Genomic DNA, 18,814 nt, shown 5'->3' on the forward strand with positions numbered 1-18,814 from the left:
CATGGGGCCAGCAACATGTCTCGGTTTGTGGCAGGCTGCTAAAACTAGTCAGCCTACACAGATAGTCGGTTAAGTTTCAGGGGGCACCTCTAAGGTGCCCTCTGTGGTGTATTTTACAATAAAATGTACACTGGCATCAGTGTGCATTTATTGTGCTGAGAAGTTTGATACCAAACTCCCCAGTTTTCAGTGTAGCCATTATGGTGCTGTGGAGTTCGTGTTTGACAAACTCCCAGACCATATACTCTTATGGCTACCCTGCACTTACAATGTCTAAGGTTTTGTTTAGACACTGTAGGGGTACCATGCTCATGCACTGGTACCCTCACCTATGGTATAGTGCACCCTGCCTTAGGGCTGTAAGGCCTGCTAGAGGGGTGTCTTACCTACACTGCATAGGCAGTGAGAGGCTGGCATGGCACCCTGAGGGGAGTGCCATGTCGACTTACTCGTTTTGTCCTCACTAGCACACACAAGCTGGCAAGCAGTGTGTCTGTGCTGAGTGAGAGGTCTCCAGGGTGGCATAAGACATGCTGCAGCCCTTAGAGACCTTCCTTGGCATCAGGGCCCTTGGTACTAGAAGTACCAGTTACAAGGGACTTATCTGGATGCCAGGGTCTGCCAATTGTGGATACAAAAGTACAGGTTAGGGAAAGAACACTGGTGCTGGGGCCTGGTTAGCAGGCCTCAGCACACTTTCAATTGTAAACATAGCATCAGCAAAGGCAAAAAGTCAGGGGGCAACCATGCCAAGGAGGCATTTCCTCACACAACCCCCCCCCAAACGAAAGAGGATGAGACTAACCTTTCCCAAGAGAGTCTTCATTTTCTAAGTGGAAGAACCTGGAAAGGCCATCTGCATTGGCATGGGCAGTCCCAGGTCTGTGTTCCACTATAAAGTCCATTCCCTGTAGGGAGATGGACCACCTCAACAGTTTAGGATTTTCACCTTTCATTTGCATCAGCCATTTGAGAGGTCTGTGGTCAGTTTGAACTAGGAAGTGAGTCCCAAAGAGGTATGGTCTCAGCTTCTTCAGGGACCAAACCACAGCAAAGGCCTCCCTCTCAATGGCACTCCAACGCTGCTCCCTGGGGAGTAACCTCCTGCTAATGAAAGCAACAGGCTGGTCAAGGCCATCATCATTTGTTTGGGACAACACTGCCCCTATCCCATGTTCAGAGGCATCAGTCTGCACAATGAACTGCTTAGAATAATCTGGAGCTTTGAGAACTGGTGCTGAGCACATTGCTTGTTTCAGGGTGTCAAAGGCCTGTTGGCAGTCCACAGTCCAGTTCACTTTCTTGGGCATTTTCTTGGAGGTGAGCTCAGTGAGGGCTGTCACAATGGATCCATATCCCTTCACAAACCTCCTGTAGTACCCAGTCAAGCCAAGGAATGCCCTGACTTGAGTCTGGGTTTTTGGAGCTACCCAGTCCAGAATGGTCTGGATCTTGGGTTGGAGTGGCTGAACTTGGCCTCCACCTACAAGGTGGCCCAAGTAAACCACGGTTCCCTGCCCTATCTGGCATTTGGATGCCTTGATAGAGAGGCCTGCAGATTGCAGAGCCTTCAAAACCTTCCTCAGGTGGACCAGGTGATCCTGCCAGGTGGAGCTAAAGACAGCAATATCATCAAGATAAGCTGTGCTAAAGGACTCCAAGCCAGCAAGGACTTGATTCACCAACCTTTGGAAGGTGGCAGGGGCATTCTTTAAACCAAAGGGCATAACAGTAAACTGATAATGCCCATCAGGTGTGGAGAATGCTGTCTTTTCTTTTGCTCCAGGTGCCATTTTTATTTGCCAGTACCCTGCTGTCAAGTCAAAGGTACTTAGAAATTTGGCAGCACCTAATTTATCAATGAGCTCATCAGCTCTTGGAATTGGATGGGCATCTGTCTTGGTGACAGAATTGAGCCCTCTGTAGTCCACACAAAACCTCATCTCTTTCTTTCCATCTTTGGTGTGAGGTTTGGGGACTAAGACCACTGGGCTAGCCCAGGGGCTGTCAGAGCGCTCAATTACTCCCAATTCCAGCATCTTGTGGACTTCCACCTTGATGCTTTCTTTAACATGGTCAGATTGTCTAAAGATTTTGTTCTTGACAGGCATGCTGTCTCCTGTGTCCACATCATGGGTACACAGGTGTGTCTGACCAGGGGTTAAGGAGAAGAGTTCAGGAAACTGTTGTAGGACTCTCCTACAATCAGCTTGCTGTTGGCCAGAGAGGGTGTCTGAGTAGATCACTCCATCTACTGTGCCATCTTTTGGGTCTGATGACAGAAGATCAGGGAGAGGTTCACTCTCTGCCTCCTGATCCTCATCTGTTACCATCAACAGATTGACATCAGCCCTGTCGTGGAAGAGCTTAAGGCGGTTTACATGGATCACCCTCTTGGGGCTCCTGCTTGTGCCCAGGTCCACCAGGTAGGTGACCTGACTCTTCCTTTCTAGTACTGGGTAAGGGCCACTCCATTTGTCCTGGAGTGCCCTGGGAGCCACAGGCTCCAGAACCCAGACTTTCTGCCCTGGTTGGAACTCAACCAGTGCAGCCTTTTGGTCATACCAAAACTTCTGGAGCTGTTGGCTGGCCTCAAGGTTTTTGGTTGCCTTTTCCATGTACTCTGCCATTCTAGAGCGAAGGCCAAGTACATAGTCCACTATGTCCTGTTTAGGCTCATGGAGAGGTCTCTCCCAGCCTTCTTTAACAAGGGCAAGTGGTCCCCTTACAGGATGACCAAACAGAAGTTCAAAGGGTGAGAATCCTACTCCCTTCTGTGGCACCTCCCTGTAAGCGAAAAGCAGACATGGCAAGAGGACATCCCATCTCCTTTTGAGCTTTTCTGGGAGCCCCATGATCATGCCTTTTAATGTCTTGTTGAATCTCTCAACCAAGCCATTAGTTTGTGGATGGTATGGTGTAGTGAATTTATAAGTCACTCCACACTCATTCCACATGTGCTTTAGGTATGCTGACATGAAGTTGGTACCTCTGTCAGACACCACCTCCTTAGGGAAACCCACTCTGGTAAAGATACCAATGAGGGCCTTGGCTACTGCAGGGGCAGTAGTCGACCTAAGGGGAATAGCTTCAGGATACCTGGTAGCATGGTCCACTACTACCAGGATATACATATTTCCTGAGGCTGTGGGAGGTTCCAGTGGACCAACTATGTCCACACCCACTCTTTCAAAGGGCACCCCCACCACTGGAAGTGGAATGAGGGGGGCCTTTGGATGCCCACCTGTCTTACCACTGGCTTGACAGGTGGGGCAGGAGAGGCAAAACTCCTTAACCATGTTGGACATATTGGGCCAGTAGAAGTGGTTGACTAACCTCTCCCACGTCTTGGTTTGTCCCAAATGTCCAGCAAGGGGAATGTCATGGGCCAATGTTAGGATGAACTCTCTGAATAGCTGAGGCACTACCACTCTCCTAGTGGCACCAGGTTTGGGGTCTCTGGCCTCAGTGTACAGGAGCCCATCTTCCCAATAGACCCTATGTGTTCCATTTTTCTTGCCTTTGGACTCTTCAGCAGCTTGCTGCCTAAGGCCTTCAAGAGAGGGACAGGTTTCTTGTCCCTTACACAGCTCTTCCCTTGAGGGTCCCCCTGGGCCTAAGAGCTCAACCTGGTAAGGTTCAAGCTCCAAAGGCTCAGTTCCCTCAGAGGGCAGAACTTCTTCCTGAGAAGAGAGGTTCCCTTTCTTTTGCTGTGTTGCAGTTGGTTTCCCAACTGACTTTCCTTTCCTCTTGGTAGGCTGGGCCATTCTTCCAGACTCCAGCTCTACTTGTTCACCCTGTGCCTTGCACTGTGCTCTTGTTTTCACACACACCAGTTCAGGGATACCCAGCATTGCTGCATGGGTTTTTAGTTCTACCTCAGCCCATGCTGAGGACTCCAGGTCATTTCCAAGCAGACAGTCCACTGGGATATTTGAGGAGACCACCACCTGTTTCAGGCCATTGACCCCTCCCCATTCTAAAGTAACCATTGCCATGGGATGTACTTTTCTCTGATTGTCAGCGTTGGTGACTGTGTAAGTTTTTCCAGTCAGGTATTGGCCAGGGGAAACCAGTTTCTCTGTCACCATGGTGACACTGGCACCTGTATCCCTCAGGCCCTCTATTCTAGTCCCATTAATTAAGAGTTGCTGTCTGTATTTTTGCATGTTAGGCGGCCAGACAGCTAGTGTGGCTAAATCCACCCCACCCTCAGAAACTAGAGTAGCTTCAGTGTGGACCCTGATTTGCTCTGGGCACACTGTTGATCCCACTTGGAGACTAGCCATACCAGTGTTACCTGGATGGGAGTTTGGAGTGGAACCTTTCTTGGGACAGGCCTTGTCTCCAGTTTGGTGTCCATGCTGTTTACAGCTATGACACCAGGCCTTTTTGGGATCAAAGTTTTTACCCTTGTACCCATTGTTTTGTGAAGAGGCTCTGGGCCCACCCTCCTGTGCAGGTTTTTGGGGGCCTGTAGAAGACTCTTTACTATTTTTAGTTTTGGTTGTCTCATCACCCTTCCCCTGGGGAGTCTTTGTGACCCCTTTCTTTTGGTCACCCCCTGTTGAAGTCTTGGACACCCTTGTCTTGACCCAATGGTCCGCCTTCTTTCCCAATTCTTGGGGAGAAATTGGTCCTAGGTCTACCAGATGCTGATGCAGTTTATCATTGAAACAATTACTTAACAGGTGTTCTTTCACAAATAAATTGTACAGCCCATCATAATTACTTACACCACTGCCTTGAATCCAACCATCTAGTGTTTTCACTGAGTAGTCAACAAAGTCAACCCAGGTCTGGCTCGAGGATTTTTGAGCCCCCCTGAACCTAATCCTGTACTCCTCAGTGGAGAATCCAAAGCCCTCAATCAGGGTACCCTTCATGAGGTCATAAGATTCTGCATCTTTTCCAGAGAGTGTGAGGAGTCTATCCCTACACTTTCCAGTGAACATTTCCCAAAGGAGAGCACCCCAGTGAGATCTGTTCACTTTTCTGGTTACACAAGCCCTCTCAAAAGCTGTGAACCATTTGGTGATGTCATCACCATCTTCATATTTTGTCACAATCCCTTTGGGGATTTTTAACATGTCAGGAGAATCTCTGACCCTATTTATATTGCTGCCACCATTGATGGGTCCTAGGCCCATCTCTTGTCTTTCCCTTTCTATGGCTAGGAGCTGTCTCTCTAAAGCCAATCTTTTGGCCATCCTGGCTAACAGGAGGTCATCTTCACTGAGAGCATCCTCAGTGATTTCAGAAATGTGGGACCCTCCTGTGAGGGACTCACTATTTCTGACTAACACAGTTGGAGACAGGACTTGAGGGGTCCTGTTCTCCCTATTTAGGACTGGAGGAGGGACATTGGCCTCCAAGTCACTAATTTCTTCCTCTGTGAGGTCATCATCAGAGGGGTTGGCTTTTTCAAACTCTGCCAACAGCTCCTGGAGCTGAATTTTGGTAGGTCTGGAGCCAATGGTTATTTTTTTGATATTACAGAGAGACCTTAGCTCCCTCATCTTAAGATGGAGGTAAGGTGTGGTGTCGAGTTCCACCACCTGCATCTCTGTATCAGACATTATTCTGCTAAGAGTTGGAATACTTTTTTAAGAATCTAAAACTGTTTCTAGAATCTAATTTCAAACTTTTAACAAACTTTTAAACTCTAAAAGACAATGCTAACAGGGACTTAACACACAAGGCCCTAGCAGGATTTTTAAGAATTTAGAAAAATTTCAAATTGCAAAAATGAATTTCTAATGACAATTTTGGAATTTGTCGTGTGATCAGGTATTGGCTGAGTAGTCCAGCAAATGCAAAGTCTTGTACCCCACCGCTGATCCACCAATGTAGGAAGTTGGCTCTGTATGTGCTATTTCAAAGTAAGGAATAGCATGCACAGAGTCAAGGGTTCCCCTTAGAGGTAAAATAGTGGTACAAATAGATAATACTAATGCTCTATTTTGTGGTAGTGTGGTCGAGCAGTAGGCTTATCCAAGGAGTAGTGTTAAGCATTTGTTGTACATACACATAGACAATAAATGAGGTACACACACTCAGAGACAAATCCAGCCAATAGGTTTTTATATAGAAAAATATCTTTTCTTAGTTTATTTTAAGAACCACAGGTTCAAATTTAACATGTAATATCTTGTTCGAAAGGTATTGCAGGTAAGTACTTTAGGAACTTCAAATCATAAAAATTGCATGTATACTTTTCAAGTTATTGACAAATAGCTGTTTTAAAAGTGGACACTTAGTGCAATTTTCACAGTTCCTGGGGGAGGTAAGTTTTTGTTAGTTTTACCAGGTAAGTAGGACACTTACAGGGTTCAGTTCTTGGTCCAAGGTAGCCCACCGTCGGGGGTTCAGAGCAACCCCAAAGTCACCACACCAGCAGCTCAGGGCCGGTCAGGTGCAGAGTTCAAAGTGGTGCCCAAAACACATAGGCTAGAATGGAGAGAAGGGGGTGCCCCGGTTCCGGTCTGCTTGCAGGTAAGTACCCGCGTCTTCGGAGGGCAGACCAGAGGGGTCTTGTAGGGCACCGGGGGGGACACAAGCCCACACAGAAATTTCACCCTCAGCAGCGTGGGGGCGGCCGGGTGCAGTGTAGAAACCAGCGTCGGGTTCGCAATGTTAGTCTATGAGAGATCTCGGGATCTCTTCAGCGCTGCAGGCAGGCAAGGGGGGGGTTCCTCGGGGAAACCTCCACTTGGGCAAGGGAGAGGGACTCCTGGGGGTCACTTCTCCAGTGAAAGTCCGGTCCTTCAGGTCCTGGGGGCTGCGGGTGCAGGGTCTCTCCCAGGCGTCGGGACTTTGGGTTCAAAGAGTCGCGGTCAGGGGAAGCCTCGGGATTCCCTCTGCAGGCGGCGCTGTGGGGGCTCAGGGGGGACAGGTTTTGGTACTCACAGTATCAGAGTAGTCCTGGGGTCCCTCCTGAGGTGTTGGCCACCAGCCGAGTCGGGGTCGCCGGGTGCAGTGTTGCAAGTCTCACGCTTCTTGCGGGGAGCTTGCAGGGTTCTTTAAAGCTGCTGGAAACAAAGTTGCAGCTTTTCTTGGAGCAGGTCCGCTGTCCTCGGGAGTTTCTTGTCTTTTCGAAGCAGGGGCAGTCCTCAGCGGATGTCGAGGTCGCTGGGTCCCTTCGGAAGGCGTCGCTGGAGCAGGATCTTTGGAAGGCAGGAGACAGGCCGGTGAGTGTCTGGAGCCAAGGCAGTTGTCGTCTTCTGGTCTTCCGCTGCAGGGGTTTTCAGCTGGGCAGTCCTTCTTCTTGTAGTTGCAGGAATCTAATTTTCTAGGGTTCAGGGTAGCCCTTAAATACTAAATTTAAGGGCGTGTTTAGGTCTGGGGGGTTAGTAGCCAATGGCTACTAGCCCTGAGGGTGGGTACACCCTCTTTGTGCCTCCTCCCAAGGGGAGGGGGTCACAATCCTAACCCTATTGGGGGAATCCTCCATCTGCAAGATGGAGGATTTCTAAAAGTTAGAGTCACCTCAGCTCAGGACACCTTAGGGGCTGTCCTGACTGGCCAGTGACTCCTCCTTGTTTTTCTCATTATTTTCTCCGGCCTTGCCGCCAAAAGTGGGGCCTGGCCGGAGGGGGCGGGCAACTCCACTAGCTGGAGTGTCCTGCTGGGTTGGCACAAAGGAGGTGAGCCTTTGAGGCTCACCGCCAGGTGTGACAATTCCTGCCTGGGAGAGGTGTTAGCATCTCCACCCAGTGCAGGCTTTGTTACTGGCCTCAGAGTGACAAAGGCACTCTCCCCATGGGGCCAGCAACATGTCTCGGTTTGTGGCAGGCTGCTAAAACTAGTCAGCCTACACAGATAGTCGGTTAAGTTTCAGGGGGCACCTCTAAGGTGCCCTCTGTGGTGTATTTTACAATAAAATGTACACTGGCATCAGTGTGCATTTATTGTGCTGAGAAGTTTGATACCAAACTCCCCAGTTTTCAGTGTAGCCATTATGGTGCTGTGGAGTTCGTGTTTGACAAACTCCCAGACCATATACTCTTATGGCTACCCTGCACTTACAATGTCTAAGGTTTTGTTTAGACACTGTAGGGGTACCATGCTCATGCACTGGTACCCTCACCTATGGTATAGTGCACCCTGCCTTAGGGCTGTAAGGCCTGCTAGAGGGGTGTCTTACCTACACTGCATAGGCAGTGAGAGGCTGGCATGGCACCCTGAGGGGAGTGCCATGTCGACTTACTCGTTTTGTCCTCACTAGCACACACAAGCTGGCAAGCAGTGTGTCTGTGCTGAGTGAGAGGTCTCCAGGGTGGCATAAGACATGCTGCAGCCCTTAGAGACCTTCCTTGGCATCAGGGCCCTTGGTACTAGAAGTACCAGTTACAAGGGACTTATCTGGATGCCAGGGTCTGCCAATTGTGGATACAAAAGTACAGGTTAGGGAAAGAACACTGGTGCTGGGGCCTGGTTAGCAGGCCTCAGCACACTTTCAATTGTAAACATAGCATCAGCAAAGGCAAAAAGTCAGGGGGCAACCATGCCAAGGAGGCATTTCCTCACACACACTGATGCCAGTGTACATCTTATTGTAAAATACACCCCAGAGGGCACCTTAGAGGTGCCCCCTGAAACTTAACCGACTATCTGTGTAGGCTGACTAGTTTTAGCAGCCTGCCACAAACCGAGACATGTTGCTGGCCCCATGGGGAGAGTGCCTTTGTCACTCTGAGGCCAGTAACAAAGCCTGCACTGGGTGGAGATGCTAACACCTCTCCCAGGCAGGAATTGTCACACCTGGCGGTGAGCCTCAAAGGCTCACCTCCTTTGTGCCAACCCAGCAGGACACTCCAGCTAGTGGAGTTGCCCGCCCCCTCCGGCCAGGCCCCACTTTTGGCGGCAAGGCCGGAGAAAATAATGAGAAAAACAAGGAGGAGTCACTGGCCAGTCAGGACAGCCCCTAAGGTGTCCTGAGCTGAAGTGACTCTAACTTTTAGAAATCCTCCATCTTGCAGATGGAGGATTCCCCCAATAGGGTTAGGATTGTGTCCCCCTCCCCTTGGGAGGAGGCACAAAGAGGGTGTACCCACCCTCAGGGCTAGTAGCCATTGGCTACTAACCCCCCAGACCTAAACACGCCCTTAAATTTAGTATTTAAGGGCTACCCTGAACCCTAGAAAATTAGATTCCTGCAACTACAAGAAGAAGGACTGCCTAGCTGAAAAACCCCTGCAGAGGAAGACCAGAAGACGACAACTGCCTTGGCTCCAGAAACTCACCGGCCTGTCTCCTGCCTTCCAAAGATCCTGCTCCAGCGACGCCTTCCAAAGGGACCAGCGACCTCGACATCCTCTGAGGACTGCCCCTGCTTCGAAAAGACAAGAAACTCCCGAGGACAGCGGACCTGCTCCAAGAAAGGCTGCAACTTTGTTTCCAGCAGCTTTAAAGAACCCTGCAAGCTCCCCGCAAGAAGCGTGAGACTTGCAACACTGCACCCGGCGACCCTGACTCGGCTGGTGGAGACCCGACACCTCAGGAGGGACCCCAGGACTACTCTGATACTGTGAGTACCAAAACCTGTCCCCCCTGAGCCCCCACAGCGCCGCCTGCAGAGGGAATCCCGAGGCTTCCCCTGACCGCGACTCTTTGAATCCAAAGTCCCGACGCCTGGGAGAGACCCTGCACCCGCAGCCCCCAGGACCTGAAGGACCGGACTTTCCCTGGAGAAGTGACCCCCAGGAGTCCCTCTCCCTTGCCCAAGTGGAGGTTTCCCCGAGGAACCCCCCCCTTGCCTGCCTGCAGCGCTGAAGAGATCCCGAGATCTCTCATAGACTAACATTGCGAACCCGACGCTGGTTTCTACACTGCACCCGGCCGCCACCGCGCTGCTGAGGGTGAAATTTCTGTGTGGGCTTGTGTCCCCCCCGGTGCCCTACAAAACCCCTCTGGTCTGCCCTCCGAAGACGCGGGTACTTACCTGCAAGCAGACCGGAACCGGGGCACCCCCTTCTCTCCATTCTAGCCTATGTGTTTTGGGCACCACTTTGAACTCTGCACCTGACCGGCCCTGAGCTGCTGGTGTGGTGACTTTGGGGTTGCTCTGAACCCCCAACGGTGGGCTACCTTGGACCAAGAACTGAACCCTGTAAGTGTCCTACTTACCTGGTAAAACTAACAAAAACTTACCTCCCCCAGGAACTGTGAAAATTGCACTAAGTGTCCACTTTTAAAACAGCTATTTGTCAATAACTTGAAAAGTATACATGCAATTTTTATGATTTGAAGTTCCTAAAGTACTTACCTGCAATACCTTTCGAACAAGATATTACATGTTAAATTTGAACCTGTGGTTCTTAAAATAAACTAAGAAAAGATATTTTTCTATAACAAAAACCTATTGGCTGGATTTGTCTCTGAGTGTGTGTACCTCATTTATTGTCTATGTGTATGTGCAACAAATGCTTAACACTACTCCTTGGATAAGCCTACTGCTCGACCACACTACCACAAAATAGAGCATTAGTATTATCTATTTTTACCACTATTTTACCTCTAAGGGGAACCCTTGGACTCTGTGCATGCTATTCCTTACTTTGAAATAGCACATACAGAGCCAACTTCCTACACTGCTCATGTCCTGATAATTGCAAAGATCCAACTTGTCCTGCAGCTGTACATTTGCCTAGAGTCTAGGAGGACTGCCTGCAGATCGCCCCCCAGTCATCATCTCCCTCAGAGTGGAAGAGCCGCTTCCTTGCACCTGCAGGCCCTAACCGTGACTGTCCAGTTCTCTGTTTTGTTGACCATTGGGTCCCCCGAGAGAGCATCCCTCCAGGAAGAGGATCCAGAGTATCCTGAGTGCTGCCCCATCAACCTAGCCTGTCTTCGAGATGCTGAGCCTGCCCCAAGACTCCCTGCACCAATACCCAGAGTGCCCCAGCCAGTTGCAGGCACCACGGCTTGTTTAGTGTCCATGCCAGCCACAACACTGCCAAGACCGAGCTAACAACGAGGGACGTCAGCAACCCCAAGGCCAGCACAGAGAGTGGCTCTGCTGTATTGCTTTCCACCATCATCAGGTCGACCCCAAGAAGTGAGAGCCTCTAACACCAGTGACCCACTGGACCTGAGCCCCACAATCCAAGTTTGAGATAACAGTCATTGACCCCCGGCCCCATGGACCCTCAAGAACCAAGCCCTCCTATGAGCTTAGAGCCGGACTTGTCACCCAGTCCCAACTTGCAGCCCTTTTCTTACAGGTGCTGCTCCCATTGACTTCAATGCATAGCGTCAGAGGCTACCACCGTTATTAGCACCTCAGCACCTGGACACACCAGGGCAGGTAACCTGAAACTACTGGTTGTTCTAAGGACCTTGACCCCTACTTACCTTAAGTCCAGAAGAACAGTCCGGTAAGTCAATTGCAAGTGACCCTGTGCAGTGTATGTTTCCCCATAGGATAACATTACCACATTTGAGGCTTATGTCTCAAATCTGACAGTTAAATTTCCTGTATCTCTTTAAATCGCTAACACGAAAATTACGTACCTGATCTCGCAGATCTTGGTGTCTAAATTAATATAAAAACCGGTATTATTTTTCTAAATTGGTCTCAAGTTTCTTCTTGAGTGTTTCTCATTAATTGACTCGGTGTTCAACAAATGCTTAGCACTGCCCTCTGATAAGTCTAACCTGCTCGCCCACACTAGAACCGAGAGAATTTAGGGTTATTTTAACCACTGTAAACCAATAGAGTCGCCTGTACTGTCTGCATAGTGTACCCGTACAATGGTACACTGCATAGATAGCCAGCGTCCTACAATTAATAACAATTACACCCCTGCTGAACTAAAACAAACTAGTTACATAAACAACAAAGAGACTCAAATGAATACAGTACAGTGTGCAAGCAGGAGGAGCCTTGAAAGAATCTAAAGGCTTTCTCAGATTTCAAGAACATGTCATACAAAATAAGTAGTGCACATTTTGCTGCGTGCCGTGCCAATAAGTACATATAAGCATACAATGAATAATATGAAACAGCAGAACATTCATTATATTTTTTTTAAAAGGAGTCAATGAGTAGTTAGCATCCATCAGAAAAAGACAATGCTCTACAGAATAGTATTTGTGTTTCAATTGAAAATGACTCAATATTAGACACATATAATTCAAATCAGAAAACGGCTTTTAAAAAAACCCCAATTACAATTTTCACTAATATCTCATTATTATATTTCATAATACAATCTACATCACTTTGCCTTTTGCGACCCGATTTTTCTAAACTTTATGATGTCTTCATAGGCTCCTGCTCAGATATCTTCCACTTCATACATTTCCTGCTTCCTTTTATTTGAAGACCCTATCTGCACATTCTTCTAACCCCCATAATTTAGTTTAATTTCGGAAAAGATTGCTGCAAACAATTTAAGCAAAAGAATAAAACCAACTGCACAAATTATAGTAGTAAGTACTGAGCACAGTACACCACTCCCCCCTAACCTATCATGCCACTCTCACCAACCTTTTAAAAAACAACCAAAGCTGCATCTTCTAACAAACTATAACCCTCCAGAACTTTTGCTTCACCAGAAATATTAGTAACATTTGCCATACAAGTTATAATATCCCTTACTGTTATCTGAAAGGAACGTGCAGCTCTGCTGTATTCCCAACACACTGCAGTTTCCACGCAAGAAGTATACCTAATGCAAGGCGGTTGCGCATAATCGTAGCACTCAAAGACATAAGTTAATGATCCAGCAGTGTTAGAGGCAAGGTGATCCGAAGGCATCCACAATCTCCTGATTTCCACATCATTCAAAGTCACACCAACCAAAGATATAGCAACAAGCACATCTAACACAATTTGTCCAAATCCATGCTTCACTCTTTTACACCAACCGCATCACTCATCTCATTCACAGGGTGGCCCGTGGGAACACCAACATAACATAGCTGATTCCTACCCAATGATGAGGCAGGTTAAAGTAGGCAGTCTTACCACAAACATAAATAAATTCCTCTAAATATAGGTTCTCCCAATCAAAATCCCATCATCAACAACACAACTCCTTTCATGCTCACTCTCTCCAACTAATTCCATTGACCTAGTGCCTTCTGACATTTTTTGCACCATACACAACACTTGTTTGTCATGTTCCATTCTCAATCTATCTGCGCTTCTTTTTCTGCATCTTAACCCCACATGCATCCCTCCAATTTCTCAAAATAGTCACCCTTCTTTCGGGATCGACCTTAATAAAACCCATGCCCTGGTCACTCGTGCTGCACAAAACACATTTCAGTTTTATTAGTATTCAAGTTAATGTGTGCAATCGCGTTCAAGTGTTTACAAAAAGCTGTGTAATTCCCCAGAGCCTTCAGATGCAGGAAGTCCTTCCAGAGAAGTGTTGAAATCCAGAGGTTAATGAGACAAGAATTCTACCTCGACAAACATTAGCAAAAACATTACAGGAGAGAGAGTAAGAGGGGTAATTGTGAATAGGTTGCTCCTTCCGTCACTGAAGATGGTAACTATGTATAAAGCAATCATCAACATTCATAATGCTAATAAATCTGATACATAACTTCAGTGTAATTACCTACAGATCTATTTCTACCTGCTAACTTCATGTGTGCTGTAGCATTGTGTCTAGTAGTTAGTCCAACTTGTGGTGGTGGAGTGTATCTAACTGGACAACTTAACCATAATAGGCTAACAAAAACTATTCATATAATCTTTGAAAATACATTAAAATGTAGCGGCAGCACCTTTATCTGGAGTCTGTCATCTTCAATCAAGTAAAACATGAAAGTGAGACAGGTGGAGGGACAGCTATGTCTGTCCCAAGGAAGCATCCTATCTTTGCTGGCCTTGAGGCATTCTAATGCAGTTTGCGCCTTCTCATCGAAAAGGTGGTATCCATCAAAAGGCATATCTATAATGGAGGCATGTACATTGCCAAAGAATCCTCTAGATTGCATCAATACACTTCGAAGGGCAACACTGTTAATTACTGCCCTCCCCAGGGAATCCACAGTATCAAGACCGAAGCATTTAATTTAACTGGACGTGTCCTGTCCATTGTGTATCGTCTGAGCCAAAGAGGCCTCAAGATATTTTGCGACTGCTGCTAAAATCTTGCTGTTCACATGCAAAAGGGCATGTATGTAACGTCCCAGGAGACCAACCACACTTATGTGTCACAGTGCTAGATTGGCAGAGGCCACACGTCAAAGAATCAATCCTCTCTGGTTACCTGTAGTGGAATGATGGGAAACTAGTGTAAATTCATTTTTAGCGCTTGAGGCCTGTACAGTAAGACTCTGGGGTGGGGCGCTTGGTGAGATAAGTCCAGGTTAAAGCGGCGTGGAGCTCCATGACACCACCTAGCAGTGTGCCGGAGCTCTGCTATGAAAACGAGTTCTGGCTCCTGCTGGCATCTGGGAAGTATTCCAGGGTGAGGTATCGATCGGAACAAGCAAACTAGCATAATGGGGCTCTTTTGGGGGAATGGGCTTCATGGAGTCTGCTTAAAATACAGGTGAACTGAGTGGCTAAAGGAAAAAAAGTGGAAGTTGCTCCTCAGGGGAAAAGTGTTAATGCGCTTCCTCCCTTTCCGGGCTAACTCCACCCCTCTCTTCACAACACACCGACACCTTGATGATACCGGGTAAAAAATACATTTTCATATCTGTAAGCGTATACTTAAATCTTAGAGGTTCCAACAATTGTACTGCACCAAAATTATTAATAGAAAACAATGCTAGTGTATATAAATATTAAACAAATCAATTTGGAAACAATCATAAAAAGGTGGAAAACTGCTTGCAAAGAAAACCTGAGAATGTTTAAGCCAGGACACACCGAGCATAACCGAGGGAACTGGGACAATTAGTGCTGCTATATAAATCAGGCGGTCTGTACCTGCCATACAGAGAACAGGAACTAACTACTGGCGAAAGGTTACCTGTAGGCCTTCGCACCAGCACTTCAGCCCATCCTTGTGTCAGCAGAGGCACAAAATCAGCAAGGTACGTTTTTTCCTTCCGTGGTCTCCTCTTTTTAGGAGCAGAACTGGTATCAGCAGATTTTGATGTACTGGAGCGCAAAGCATGTCCACCTGCAAAATAGACACAGCACTGTGGTAACCTGTCTGCATGTTTACCATGGTAGACTCACCTTTTGCAGGCACTTCACCACATGACTGTAGAATATTGTTTACCTGAAAAAACTTGTATTAAGGGACTTTATGGATAATCACCAGGATCAGTAGCTTAGTACTATAATGACACTCTAAATGATGTCACTACAGACGACATTTGTGATGTGATCTGTGACACTTGATGCCATTTAACATGCATGTGGAAGGGGGTATTCATCAAAACTTGAATGTACGCGATTTTTTAGACCTTGTCACTATAACGAGGCGTAATGTAAGTTGGGTTGTCTAAAGGTATGCTTCACCAAGTTCCAATAGAGTCACAGTACATACCTGCTCGGTTACTGCTGGGCATTCAGCAGAACACAGCAGCCTCTGACCGAGAGGTGGGGCAATTATAAACATGCCCCACACGACTCCCTGTACCCACAAATGCTGACCTTTCTCTGTGCTCAACAGTCAAAGAATCATAGTTTAGTCCCAGTAGGTGCTGCTCTCCCTGCATCCACTCCAGATATCAAAGAACGTGTTGGTCATGGTCTTCAACCACACCACCTTTAAACTAGACCCACACAACTCCCTGCACTGATCAGGAGGCCCTTGAAACAGTTTATTAACTAATGGCAGTAAAAAAAAAACGAGAGTAGCTTCTAGACCCTCAGACACCAAATAGCTACACAACATTAAACAGCAAAGTAACTTCATACAATTAAAAAAAAGTTAATGGCAGATCAACTTTATCTAGTAAAAATCAGCTTTGCCAAATGGATCAAACATACACCAAGTTTAAACTTAAACAGCTAAAATATTGCACTGCTCCTGTGGGTTGCATAAAGTGCCTATAGGAAGCTGGACTTCTTTGCAAATGCCCACTTCCACCTTTGCCCCCATTTGTACTACTAGATGCTGGTTTTCAACACTGACAGTGCACTGAAGCCTGCTAACCAGGCTCCAGGGCTAGTGGTCTTTCCCTAAAACATCCCACATGTTCAACTGTAATTCAATTGGCAAGGACTTTAGCAGCCCTGGAAGTCCCTAGTAAATGGTACTCCTAGTACCAAAGGCACGGGTACGAAAGAGAGACCTATGGGCCGCAGCATGTATTATACTACCCTAAGGGACCCACACTAAAAACACATGCAGACTGCCATTGCAGAATGCATGAAATGGTGCAAAACATTTTGAAAACACGACACTGCACACACCACATGTGCAATGCCCATATCCCTGCATACAATATGTGCAAGTCATCCGTACAGCAGGTCTTAAGAGCCCTATGGCAGGGTGCATAATATTATATGTGAGACATATAATACATGTTTAGATATGCCCCTGTAATGTCTAGTTCCATTTCTAGATAGTGCAAGTGACCAGGCAGCCATCTTAAGGACATGTACTGGGCACTGGTCATCACGAGTTTACCCAGCTACATGATGGCTGCATGGAAAATAATGGTGTTTGGTATCAAACTGACATTTGTAAGGCAGCTACTTGGTCTAGTCCACACGCGTTCACAAAGCACTATTGTGTGGGTGTTCAAGCCAGGCAGCAATGCTTTGTGGGACAAACAGTCCAATTTACGCTATTCTGCACCATCTAATGCCTAGAGTCACCACAAGAGGAGTACCGCTTTAGAGTCTATGCATAGCATGTGTATCTGGAGCCAAAACATGCTTTGAATTAAGCATGTTACTTACCCTGAAAGCATCTATTCGTACCATGTAATGCTTCAGATTCACATGTGCCCTCCCACCTCCCCCACAGGTGGAGATGACAGTACGCTTTACAGGTTTTAGACGCTATGTATATGTATATATTCGAACACATTACACACATTCAGCAGCAATTGATATCTTCACTAGCTCCATCCCCACTCACCAGAATAGCAAGCGAAAAAATGAGAAATGTAATAATGGACCCGTAGAACATGCACATTCTCTTGAAGCGGAGGAAATGCAACGTCACATCAGCAATAAAAAATAAAAAAACTATTCCAGAAAAACAAGTTGTAGAGGCCGAGCCCAACACTTGATGGCAGGAGTGTGCAGAGAATGTGTATCAGCAGCCAACAAATGCTATGAATAGTAAGCTATATATTTAACTATCGGCCGCTTATCAAGCGCTTGATAAATCTTTCCAGGACTGACTAAGAGTAGACTACAGACATTTTCTATTTTACATTTTCATGCACATTACTAGCAAAAAAAGTTTTGGTTTTTTTTCCAACGATCTAACCAAGTTATTCACAAAGGAATTAACTGGCATTTTAACTATACAAACAGTTGTGTGACAGCCAACAGCTACTATAAAGTTATGGTTAAATTGGGTGCTGCATAGCAAATGCACTTTTTTTTTTTTATATAACTTTGGAACTCCTGGGCGAATCTGTTTAAAAAACAAAAAACAAAAATCCCTGTACCCTATACCTGTAGTGCAAGGACACTGGCTGCATACAGCAGGCTTTCCCTTGACTGCCACCAAAAATATCAGCAAACAAAACACAACTAAACGTTGGCAAAAGTAAACTTCTTGCTACTCAGATTAGAAAATATTGTATACAGTCTAGAGACACATGTACAGCAGTATCTAAAACTACAAATTTAATCTTTGGGGTCTGTATTTATCAGCCAGTAAATAAATGGCCTTCAAACTCTACGACCAGAGGACATTTCCGATTCTAAGAGCATGGAGAGTGCATTTTTTATTGCTCCTCAAGTCCTGGAAAAGGAAGACATGTAGAACATGAACCTATCAAATATAAAAATAGTGGATAGCTACTGCCATCAACAGGTAACTTTTCCAGCATTATTTTTTCATAAATTCACTCTGCAGTGTGGGTTGTATGAACGCGGCAGCTTGGGCGCGAGGCCAGGTGTGGGTGCATAATGCCCACTCTGCACATTCTTCAGTCGTGAGCAGTAGGGGTTTAGCAAAGGCAGTCGTCGCACACCAGCAACCACTTCTACACGCTACATTCGGCCACGGGCAAGGGTGTGTTGGTGCAGGGCTAATTGCCAAGGTTTGGGACCTCAAGTGCTTGGTCTTAGACCAGGCCTTTTTTTTATTTTTTTTAATATTACTTTACAAATCCGGCACCAGCTACACATCCTAATAATTGCTTTGACTTGCAACTAACTTGTGGTTCTGGGTTCAGAACATTAAAAATAGTGACCAGGAATCAAAACTGTCTCAGCAGTTCTCAGCTACCATTTTAGGACTCCCATTATCTTGAGTATTATTTTTTTTCTTTAAACAAAAGTGGTAGCACCTTAGGGAGGGGGCACCACTGTGCATAAGCCTAAAGGGGTCCCTACCAAGCCCCGCTATGACCTTTTGTGAAGATGCCGACTTTCCTGAAATGGCTGCTCTGTTCTTTTGCAGGAGTGAACTGCTCTGAGATGCACAGATCCAAATAGTAGGATGGCAAAAGGCTCTCCCAGTTTAATCCATGCTTTTGTTAAGCTGTCAGGCATCCATATTATATGCGAACCTGAGGGGCAAAGCGATACAAAAACGCAACCCCATTTGAAGCCCTGAACCCCTCGTGGAAGTTTTTTTTTCCCCCCACACTTAAATCTCAAAAACAATTACATGGATTTACACCAAACCAAAAATGAATAATGAATTGCCTTCGGGGTACAGATCTGCTCTCATGTCAAGTTTGGTTGTAAGCCTGTGTA

The 18,814-nt window shown here is 46.6% G+C and overlaps 1 protein-coding gene across 4 annotated transcripts in view; it reads right to left on the reverse strand.

The window, feature by feature from the left end:
• Positions 1–18,814, reverse strand: part of TSC2 (TSC complex subunit 2) — a 239,697-nt gene that overhangs the window by 68,126 nt on the left and 152,757 nt on the right. For all 4 annotated transcript variants that reach the window (XM_069209751.1, XM_069209750.1, XM_069209749.1 and 1 more), the window contains one exon: positions 14,943–15,095. In XM_069209751.1, coding sequence (XP_069065852.1) covers positions 14,943–15,095 — 153 coding nt within the window. The remainder of the gene's footprint in view (positions 1–14,942; positions 15,096–18,814) is intronic.

Source organism: Pleurodeles waltl, chromosome 10 (genome assembly GCF_031143425.1).
Source record: "Pleurodeles waltl isolate 20211129_DDA chromosome 10, aPleWal1.hap1.20221129, whole genome shotgun sequence".
Lineage (NCBI taxonomy): Eukaryota > Metazoa > Chordata > Amphibia > Caudata > Salamandridae > Pleurodeles > Pleurodeles waltl.